Raw genomic sequence first — 10880 nt, 5'->3', positions numbered from 1 at the left:
TAGGGGATTATATATTGTGTAAAGAAGAATGTGGTTGGAACGACTCAATCGGGCTGAGCATTGTTAAAATATTCCTATTATACTTTCTTCTACAAGCTTTCATTCAGCTTGCACAAGCCGCTTGCAACAGAGAATTCTAAAGAGGATTATTTGTAAGTTAAAAGTAGAAACAAGAAGATACTTTTCGATTATTTACTCGACAGCCGTTTTGTTATAATGTGTTTCTTCATCAATGAATTTATTTATTGATAAACTTTTTTCTCTTACAACTTTCTCTTCTGTTCGCATTATTTATGTACGAATTTGCACTATTATTAGCTTTACCGATATCGATTCTTTAAATGGATAATTTCTTGTTGAACAATAAAGAATGTACTTAATAATTTTGCTATTTATGGTATTGAATATAAAAATTCAGGAAATTCAAATCAGATCTGTGACTTGTAGATTACGCTGTTATATTTGCTGTAAGGTGCGTCGCGTGTTATTGGTTTAAATACGGAAGATAAGTTCTAAATGTATTGAAGAAGAGAAGATGTATACATCTGCGAAGTATCCATCTATCTGCAAAATATCTGAGTAGCTGCATTTTTCTTATTTTGCCACTTTCCACTGCTCTCCAATGATTTTCCCACGGGTAATTCTTTTTCCATCTGAAGTCCGTATTTTGCAGAGATTACAAACGAGAGGGATTTGTGTTCGCAACAATTGTGAGCGCGGCGACAGAGTAATCACAAGTAAAAACAAGATTTGACATTTATCGTCGATCGGAGAGATTGCAAAAAGAGCGAATGGACTTTTAACAAGCGCCGCGCGTGTGTTTGTGAATGCATTTATCGCGTGCGCCAAATAAGACACGCATAAATACGAAGTATCACGTTATGTGTGACGTAATGACACGCAGTCAATTACAAAATCCGATAAGAATCTGTTAAAGCTCGAGTGGCGGACTACGCCTTGTGACACACGTTGTCAACGTGATAGATCTTTCCGTATCGCCTAGAGATATCCGCGATGACTAGCGATACCGCGCTAATTATCGCCAATTAGCATTCCGTGCAAAAACAAGAAACACAACATCGCACACGCGGTAAACATTGCATTACGCACATCCACACTGTCGCGCGATAACACACGCACGGAATACCGCTTCACTCGTGCAACGTTCGATCGCTTTATCGGATAGAGATCGAGACTCACTCACACCGTGACGCGACGCATCGGAAAAGAATGAACGCGTTATCAGGCGCTGGCTGTTTGTTCGCCATTCTCGGGGTCGAAGTTTGTCGACTCGAATTGCATCATTGTACGAAGACGGGTTTTTTCCCCTGCGCGTGTGAACCCGGACTTCACTTCGTAGCCTTGGTACTCCGGCTGGGAAATGCGCGAAAAACCAGTGGAATCCGACCAAAGAAGAACGCGCGCGTGCCTGACGTCATTTGATTTCCACAGAATTCTTCCCTCTGGCCTTCTCTCCCGGCGGCGAATGCCGTCGCTGTATAAGTAGTCCGTTTACTTGAGACGACGCGTCTCTAATCTGGCTATGATAACAACGTCTTCTGATGTGATTTCACGCGGAAAGCAGTAGTATGTCGTTGACCAACGCTGCAGGCGCTCTACCTCGGTGACGAGGCACGTCTCGCTTCGCATCGCGCGCGATTCTCTCTTTCTCTCTCTTTCCCTCTTTATCCTTTGTCTCTCTTCATTTTTTCCTATCCAACACGAAATCGGTAGTTCAATTAAGTCACACCATTTGGCGTTGCGTTGACATTTTTCCACCGGATTGACGGATTTGTCATCACGTGATCGAACACACATCGTGACATCTATTTTTCTCGCTGTATCGCCGCGCCAGATGATCAATCTTTCTCGCGCGATCTGATCGGGAAGTCAGCGTTCCTACGGCGATTGCTGTAGGAAGCACTCGATGAACATCGTCGGGTGATCGTAATTTCGGACGCATAGTTCCAAGCGATCCCGGTGTCATTCCGGAAGGAGGCAGCCGACTAAACGTGCACCGAAGGACGACACCGGAGGACCAGCAACATGTACTCGATCCTGTTACTAACAAGATCCGTCCGAGTCGGGCACTCGCAACGGAGATTGACCTCGTCGCTCATGGGACTGCGCTTACCGCAGCTAACAGTACGTGAAGCATTGTGTATGACTTCGTACTTGTAACGTCGTACTTATTTGCCGTCGAGGAGGTTTGCATCCCAGATAACATTGTCCGGGATGCGACGGGTCGTAAATCCGAGAAACTGCGATAACATGATTTTATGTGAAATATACAAGGTACGTTCGGCTGCGCGGCCAAACAAACTTCTTTACAGGTCGTTCCCAAGTTATGGGTCGATTACGTAGGGACGTGGCCGATGGTACCGATGTACCACCGCGATGTACCGCCGCGACCGCTGAGTATAATGATTCCGACGCGACTTCGAAACGCCGTTAAGATATAACGTGACGTGTAACGAGCTCCATATGTTATCGCGCGCGCTGCAACAGATACCTGGTCGCGCGTTGACGAAACTTCGTGAAAACGAACGCCCCCGTCGTCGTCCGCTATCGACCGACGCGCATACACAAAGCCCAAACTCGAAAAATAACTGATTCCGCCAATAGCTGATACAGTTTATAGGGGGTATCGGTATGCTGGTGTAAGTGTTTCGCGTAACCGAGTCAGACCGCTGATAGTGCAGCACGCGATGCGCCGCGGTGATAACGCGTATAGGTATTGATGCACAGCGTATTCCGCTAAACGCATATTCGCCACATAGAACGCTGCAAAATGCATCAACGGGAGATGGATTGCAAATATCGGTTAAGTCTACCTAATAATTAAATCTACAATGAAATATAAAAAAGGGATCGGAGCGGAGAAAGAGAAGCGCGAAATGAAAAATTATCCGAGAAAGTCCGTTGCTACAAAACAGTATTTATTATGTGTCACGTACAGTATCGCCACGTGATTGACCTGTCCGTAATAATAACAGCGTTCCGGAGCCGTGTAAGTCTAACTTGTTCTGTCACGTCACGAAGCATCGACTTAAAAAAAAAATCACAAGAAACTTTCGCACAAAGTTTGCTCGTGTGCTCAACAATTTCCGCAAATGAAATTGCGTATCGGCAAATACACGTGTAGAGAATTACGCTCTCTTGAACTCTGCTCAATCAGGAATTAATCAAAAAATAAAACGCGAAGATAAAAGTATATTTACAATTTAAAACGCACAATATAATCAGCAATCTCGTAACGAAATAACCCTGATAAATAATTTCGAAATCTCAATATTTCGAATTGTGTTGTCGAAAACGAGTTTGTCCGTGAAAAGTCACTTCGAATATCCTTCTTTGTTAATGTGAATTTACACTCGCAAGTAATGATAAAAGAAAGAAATATTAGGAAGAAAAGCCACACAGACAAATCGCAAGCAAATATACACTGTTGATATGAACGTTATCATTCGTTAATAAATATAATTTATTAATATAAAATCATTTTTTTGCTGCGCTATCAATGTAAGAAAGAGGCAGAATATACCGGTATATCTCAATTAAAGCTATTATCAAATCAAACCGCTTGCGTGATACGCGATAAAATATCTGTTAAATATAATTCTTTGATTTATTTCTGTTTTCTACATTGGCACGACTTCTCGGAAAAACTGCAATATTTAATTAAGTTTCGAATGTTTATTAGAAAAGATAGCGAAGAAGTAACGTTTCTAATATTTAACACTGAAATTCCTCTCCATTCTATACTGTATCTATAAATGTAAACATGCCCGATGAGTCAACATCGACGTAGGAAATATAAAGCGATAAGAGGCTATGATAATCTTGTGCTGAAATAACGCTTGGAAAATACCACTTACTTCTTCGAAAGGAAGAAGAAATATTAGTCAACTCACAGATGTAATCGGCTTTCGAATATTATGGCAAATTTTGTTAGGCACACCACATGAACGTATTGAAATAAATGTGTTTTGTCCAAACATGAATTTACCAGCTTCAGTCTTCTCTTCCTTATCCTTTGACAGATATTGACAGAGATATTAATATTATATCTTCGTATTATAACTTTATAACTTGTTGCGAAGAACTGAAACTCCGTTGAACTGTTCAATAATGCTAAATCTCTTTGTGTCATAAAATATAGAAAGTATGATAATAATTACTTATTTAATAAATATTTGTCAGGCATCTTTTGAATCTCTCATTCAGATTGCATTATTAAAAAAATTAGTTTTACAGTGCACATTATTAATTATTATCTTTAATTACTATCTTTATAGCGAAACAACTGTAAGATTTAATTTTTGTGAAAAAATCACTTAAATAAATAAATAATTATAAGAGTCAGTTTTGTTTTAAATTTGTGTGTCACATATGATCGAGATTGGAAGGATTAATGCAGTAAAATAAACCAGTTTTCTATAATAATTTAAAATTTTATTTTATTCTTGTATAGCTTTTCTGTATTATAATTTTATCTTATTTGTCATTAATTGTTTTTTAAGAAGAAAGGCGTATTGCAAGGATATGTGCGCAGGCAACTGCAAACGTCGGAGAGACCGCGAAGGCAACAGACCTTTGCGGAGCGCACCGAATTGAAATACGCTCGTCGGTTGGTCATTAAACTCGGCAGTGCCGTTATTACGAGGGAAGATGAACACGGTTTGGCTCTAGGACGTTTGGCATCGATCGTAGAACAGGTAGCCGAATGTCAGATCGATGGACGCGAATGCATCATGGTGACCAGCGGTGCAGTCGCTTTTGGCAAGCAAAAGCTGACCCAAGAGCTTTTAATGTCCATGTCGATGAGAGAAACGCTAAGTCCTACGGATCACACACGGGAACACGCGGGTATGTTTTTTTTTAACTATCGCAACCTTTGATCTTCCCCAGATTAATCGAAAATTAATCACGGCCCGTAAAGCTCAATAAAATAGTAGTCAGCCTATTAATTTAATATTTAATTTTAGTATATAAAAATTAATTTCGCAATAAAAATAATTATAAAGTGCGCACAAATTCCTATGATCGATCCATGATTCGTTAAGAACTTTATGTGATCGGTTTTTGTTTAAAAATTAATTGCCGTCGAATAGTTAGTTACCGCAACATTTTCCGAATTCCATCAGCAGTGAGCCGCATAATCGCGTAAGAACGTACCCTACCTTGCAATCTCCCATACGCAAAGGCTATTGATCGCAAACTCCCTAAATTCAACTTGACCTATTTTGTAAGTAATGAACCTCGCCTCCTTTACTCTTCCCGCAAGACAAGGCATTGCGTCAGTGTCGGACGTAATTGGCGCGGCATATTCCTCTATCAATTTCACATTTTCTTACACACGTTGATCGAACCACGATATCGTAGCAACGACGCATCCAGCAGATGCTCCCTTTAATTAATATTTTCATGCGCTAATGGCGGGAGACAAATTTTATACATAAGTACACGGATGAACTACCATTAGCATAATTGAAGCCGGTGTATGATAATTTTGTAGCCAAACCGCAATTTGTGTTAATCCTCTTCTGAGAGACGTCCGATCGAATAGCGTTTTTAATCAATAGCGCTCTCATAATTCTAATTACGCTACAGTGTGATGTATAAAGAAATTGTACTCTACATAATTGACAAACGCGGTAATTATGTATCGTGCAATTTTTACCGCGCATCTGCATCCGATGACAAAGTAAAGTTTCATGCATGTGTAACTGTCGATATAGCTTAAAATCGGAAATTACGATCAATTAGATGCGTGCATAAAATGACGCGTAAAACGTAAAATGTGTCGATTTTAAGATAGATACTATTTTAAAAAGTATTTTTATTTATTTATTTATTGAGAATAATATGTGAATAGGTATTAATTTGATGAAGCATGACAAAATTTCATCATCGACAAGACGCAGAATAAATTACGCATTAATTAAAAATAAAGACGATAAAATAACGACGAAAGTTCTTCGGTAACGAATTTCTTTTCCGCTCGTATACACGATAGAAATACTCTTGTTGATATTACAATCAAGGCTATCCCTCACTAATGATTCATTGATTTATACGCGGACAGTAAAGACAGCATGGCGTAAACAATTCATGGGACGCTAATATTTTTATGGAGAGAACGACAAATCCTCTTACTACGTATTTTAATATTTATTCAGTTATTAAAGAGCTATAAGGGAAGAATAATTTCTGAAAATGTCTGAAATTTGCAGTATTTGCGTAAGAAGCGTCTTTAATGTTGTAAACAACGCGCTGTTTAACTACCGAGATTGTATTCTCCTTTCTTAAATAAGAAGTAACAGTTTAGATTTTATAAAAAAGGAAGTGTTCTGACAATAGTTCCGAATATTTGTCCGGGCAGTCTGCCAAATTGACAATGTCCGGGATCCGTCAATGTAGGTTGAGCTAACAACCTGCTCGTCGCGACGAATTCCTGCGGGATTCTATTTGTCCCGGAAATCATCTCGAGTGGATTTTCCGATCGGTTCGTGTGCGTTTGCGGACAATTTTCTTCAATATCTCCCCAATCAGTCGTTCGACGTCTTCCACGAAGCCCTCTAACCATTTCGAGAATCGTCCGCGTTGCGCCGACAGGTCGCTACGCTTTTCCCCGAGGAAAAAATAGAAAATGGTAATTTACAATGCTGTATTCACGCAGGAACTATGCTGGAACCTAGAGCAGCCGCAGCTGTGGGCCAGTCGGGTCTCATGTCTCTATACGACGCAATGTTCGCTCAGTACGGTGTCAAGATCGCCCAGGTGCTGGTGACCAAGCCCGACTTTTATAACGACGAGACGCGGAAGAATCTCTTCAGCACGTTGAGCGAGCTGATCAGTCTAAACATCGTGCCGATCATTAACACGAATGATGCGGTCTCACCGCCGCCGGATGTCGACGACGAGGTCGCCGGCGGTAGCGGCAGACGCGGAATATCCATCAAGGACAATGATTCGCTGGCGGCAATGCTGGCGGCCGAGGTACAGGCGGATTTGCTGGTGCTTATGAGCGACGTCGATGGGATTTACAACCTGCCGCCTTGGCAGGACGGCGCGAGGATGCTGCACACCTTCAGCTCCGATCTGCGGGGTACCATCAAATTCGGACAGAAGTCGAAGGTGGGCACCGGCGGCATGGACTCAAAGGTCAACGCCGCTCTCTGGGCGATGGATCGCGGTGTTGCGGTGGTCATCTGCAACGGCACTCAGGAGAAAGCTATCAAGAGCATCATGTCGGGCAGGAAGATCGGGACCTTCTTCACGCAGGCAGCTGGCTCGTCCACTCCCGTCGAGGTGGTCGCCGAAAACGGTAATACCTTCAATTTCGATTCAGTTTCGGATTAAGAGAATCTCCCCCGCGATAGATGATTGATATGCAGATAGATGATTGATTGAGCCGCGCTCACGCGAAATTACGGAGTTTGTTGCTGGATTATAATCCCCGTTGTGCAGTCTGTTTTTATTAGCTTTTTAGCTTCGCCGAAACGCGCTTTTATCTCCGTAAACGAACCGCGATCCATTGAATTGCAGTGCCGGTTGTACACTCGGCGAATATATCACTCTGAAATAAATACCACTCGCTACGCGAACGCGTGTTTTGCATATTATTAACCCTTTCAGCGTGGAAAAGTTTTATTCCCCGCTAAATCTTCATTCGATGTATACGAAATATTATGTATGCGAGAATAATTTCATATTTTCATATAATATAATTACAATTAAGCGGACGCGAACAAATAAAAATCTAAGCAAGTTAATTACAACGGATGAGGAAGGCTATCTAAATGAGAATTTAATTTGTTATTTAATCATTCTGATAACGGCGGGAAAATCACAATTGCAAATAAAATTCCAGCCCGTGTCGGCAGTAGATTGCTGCAGGCGTTACGCCCGGAAGAACGTGCCGAATGCATCAAAACTCTCGCGGACCTGCTAGAGACAAGACAGTCTGAAATCCTCACGGCAAACGCACTGGACCTGGAAGCCGCGAGCAAAAAGAGTCTGGCGAAAGCACTGCTTTCGCGTTTATCTCTGACACCGCCGAAGCTCAAGTCTCTGAGCTCCGGACTGCGTCAGATCGCCGACGACTCACTGACCAATGTGGGCCGTGTGCTGCGCAGGACGAGGCTGGCCGAGGGATTGGAACTGCAACAGATTACGGTACCCATCGGCGTGCTGTTGGTAATCTTCGAATCCAGACCGGACAGCCTGCCGCAGGTAGCCGCCCTGGCCATGTCGAGCGCCAACGGGCTTCTCCTGAAAGGCGGCAAGGAAGCCGCTCACAGCAATAAGTACCTGATGACGCTTGTAAAAGAGGCATTGGACAAGTTCGGCGCCTCGAACGCCATTTCACTCGTGTCCACGAGAGAAGATGTGGGAGATCTTCTCTCGATGGAGAAGCACATAGATCTCATCATCCCCCGCGGCAGCTCGGAGCTGGTCTCCACGATTCAAGAGCAGTCTAAGCATATACCCGTGTTGGGACACGCCGAGGGCATCTGTCATGTTTACGTCGACAAGGACGCGGATCTAACGAAGGCGATGAGGATTATTAAGGACGCCAAGTGCGATTATCCCGCCGCGTGCAACGCCATGGAAACGTTACTGATACACGAGAGCCTCATGAGCGGCAGCTTTTTCCGTGACATATGCAGCATGCTGCACAGAGAAGGGGTGAGTTAACTTTGCTCGAGAATGTTTGAAGGGAAAGAAAAGTAATATATTTACTTGGAAATTTGTAACTTTTTACTTGAAAAAGAAAGAATTAAAAGGATTTGCCGGTAGCAAACTACGAAATCCAAAGGATTAAAGAGCGAAAATAATCTTTATTTCTTCCGAGTTTCTCATTTAGTGTCACGCTACAGTATTTCGCGTTCGCAAGCAAAACTTTCATCAAGATTTTCGCTAGGATTTCGCAAAATGTCGGAAAGTTTGTGCTCGACTTAAGTTCAGGACGTATATTGGCTTCCGCGAAGCCCGAAAAGACTTTTGCCCGCGTCTTTTGCAAAGCATTGAGCAGGAGAAAACTTTCTCCACGCGTCACATAAATATTTTAGTGGCACGTAGTGTCTCTGTCAATTTTTCTCAGAATTATTTATACCGCCAGTTGTTGAATTATTGCTCTCCTTTCCTCGATGTAACAATCAAAGCTTCACGTTGACGAACACTAACGCTGCATTCGCGTTGCGCGAACGACTTTTCAGGTGAAAATCAATTCCGGACCAAAGATAAGAGAACTATTGACTTTCGGTCCACCTGCCGCCAAAAGCATGCGGACCGAGTACGGCGCACTTGAATGCACTATAGAGGTGGTCTCAGATGTCGATGACGCTATCAACCACATTCATAAATACGGTAGTAGTCATACAGATGTTATCGTTACCGAGCACACCGACACAGCTGCGCACTTCCAGAGAGAAGTGGACAGTGCTTGTGTGTTCCACAATGCTAGTACTAGATTTGCGGATGGCTATAGATTCGGTCTTGGAGCAGAGGTGAGGTTTTTCTAATTAAATTTTCATAGAAAAAACGTTAAAAATTGCCATTTATAAAATTTGTGATAAATTTTACGATTCTGTATATATTATTTTTTTCACAAAATGAAAATAATAAGTATCTGCTATGTATTTTATCCCAATAATCAATATTATTTTAAAGGTCGGTATTTCTACGGCGCGTATCCACGCGCGTGGTCCAGTAGGAGTGGACGGCCTATTGACGACAAAGTGGGTTCTGAGAGGCGACGGCCACGCGGCCGCCGATTTCGCTGAAGGAGGCGATAAAACTTGGCTTCATCAACCTTTACCTCTTACCGAGTCGTTATAAATCGATCGTTTTAAATTTTATGATCTCGGGATTGTTAGAATCGTTCGTCAGGTGATAAAAATGAGTTCTTTTAAGGAAAAAGCACGATACATACATGGAACGTATAAATCGAAATAAGTTCAAGTGATATTTTTACCAAATTACATTTGATTCAAGTATTGATACGCATGATATCGAATAAAAATTGAAATTGTTATACTCTAATATGATTTATTACAAATAACGAAAATATTTATAAAATATAAATTTTTTAAAATTTTTATGAAGTAGACTTGGATTAGTTTTATACAGCTATATATGGGTATAGCTATAACATTGCGAATAAGTGCATATGTTCAAAATATATATTTTTAGATTCTTGATATTAATAAACTAATATTAAAAATTATTATTAATTATTACTCAAATAGAGACAAATTATTTACTCCTTAATTACTCAAAACAGAGTATGTTATTTTATTTTTCGCTTAATAGCTTGTAATTATCAAAAAGCTTATAAATAGAAAATACAGAGGAAAGATAAAATACATCTCAAAGAGAGATTATGTCAGTACAAGATGCAAAAGATTCATAGTAAAAGTTTTAAAAGGCACGCTGGCGTTTCCAGGATTTCGCCAAAAGTTTGTTAATAATGTAACAGCAGTAGTTCCTCTTTCGGTACTCATCTTGAGATGTACTCGACAAACCCGGCAAGGGAGTTCAGATCCTATAGTTAACGCGTTCGCGTTTCTTTGTTGAGGGCGATATAAATGTCAACACAATAGCAGTGCGCCTATTGAACGGGCAACTGCCCTAGTTATAAATAACGTCAAAAGTTTATACGTAATTATAAGACCCATTTCACGCGGGATATATTTCGCAGGATATATTTCTGAAATGCGCAATGTAAATGTTAATATTATTCTTGCGTATTTCCAGCTGCATATTTACAAGTGAAACATGTGTCTCTTATATAAGCAATATATTTTTTTTTCAAAGGAATTAACTTTTATTAAGACTGTTGTATAAAAATGATCACAATATAAATACGATAA

At 41.0% G+C, this 10880-nt stretch overlaps 1 protein-coding gene across 4 annotated transcripts; it reads left to right on the top strand.

Moving 5' to 3' along the window:
• Positions 1–1611: 1611 nt before the first annotated feature.
• P5CS (Delta[1]-pyrroline-5-carboxylate synthase) lies at positions 1612–10234 on the top strand. 4 transcript variants are annotated; one of them, XM_012372124.2, is made up of 6 exons: positions 1612–2145; positions 4527–4869; positions 6683–7330; positions 7877–8694; positions 9225–9515; positions 9679–10234. In XM_012372124.2, the coding sequence occupies exons 1-6, from the start codon at positions 2047–2049 to the stop codon at positions 9844–9846; spliced, it is 2367 nt and encodes a 788-aa protein (XP_012227547.1). In that variant the 5' UTR covers positions 1612–2046; the 3' UTR covers positions 9847–10234. The 4 variants fall into 4 exon arrangements, with proteins under 4 accessions (XP_012227547.1, XP_012227546.1, XP_012227549.1 ...); XM_012372123.2 differs by having other exon boundaries at positions 4524–4869; XM_012372126.2 differs by lacking the exon at positions 1612–2145 and adding an exon at positions 2156–2295.
• The last annotated feature ends 646 nt before the right edge of the window (positions 10235–10880 follow it).

Source organism: Linepithema humile, chromosome 5 (assembly GCF_040581485.1).
Source record: "Linepithema humile isolate Giens D197 chromosome 5, Lhum_UNIL_v1.0, whole genome shotgun sequence".
NCBI classification, from domain to species: domain Eukaryota; kingdom Metazoa; phylum Arthropoda; class Insecta; order Hymenoptera; family Formicidae; genus Linepithema; species Linepithema humile.
The sequence above is the reverse complement of the archived record's forward strand: the minus strand, read 5'-3'. Positions and strand labels throughout refer to the sequence as shown.

What these genes read in the sequence shown, in the direction of transcription:
- P5CS (XM_012372123.2), top strand. Translation starts at nt 2,047, where the DNA reads ATGTACTCGATCCTGTTACTAACAAGATCCGTCCGAGTCGGGCACTCG. An exon ending in TGCGCTTACCGCAGCTAACA is followed by an intron (nt 2,146 to 4,523) that starts GTACGTGAAGCA and finishes TTGTTTTTTAAG; the next exon opens with AAGAAAGGCGTATTGCAAGG. An exon ending in TCACACACGGGAACACGCGG is followed by an intron (nt 4,870 to 6,682) that starts GTATGTTTTTTT and finishes GTATTCACGCAG; the next exon opens with GAACTATGCTGGAACCTAGA.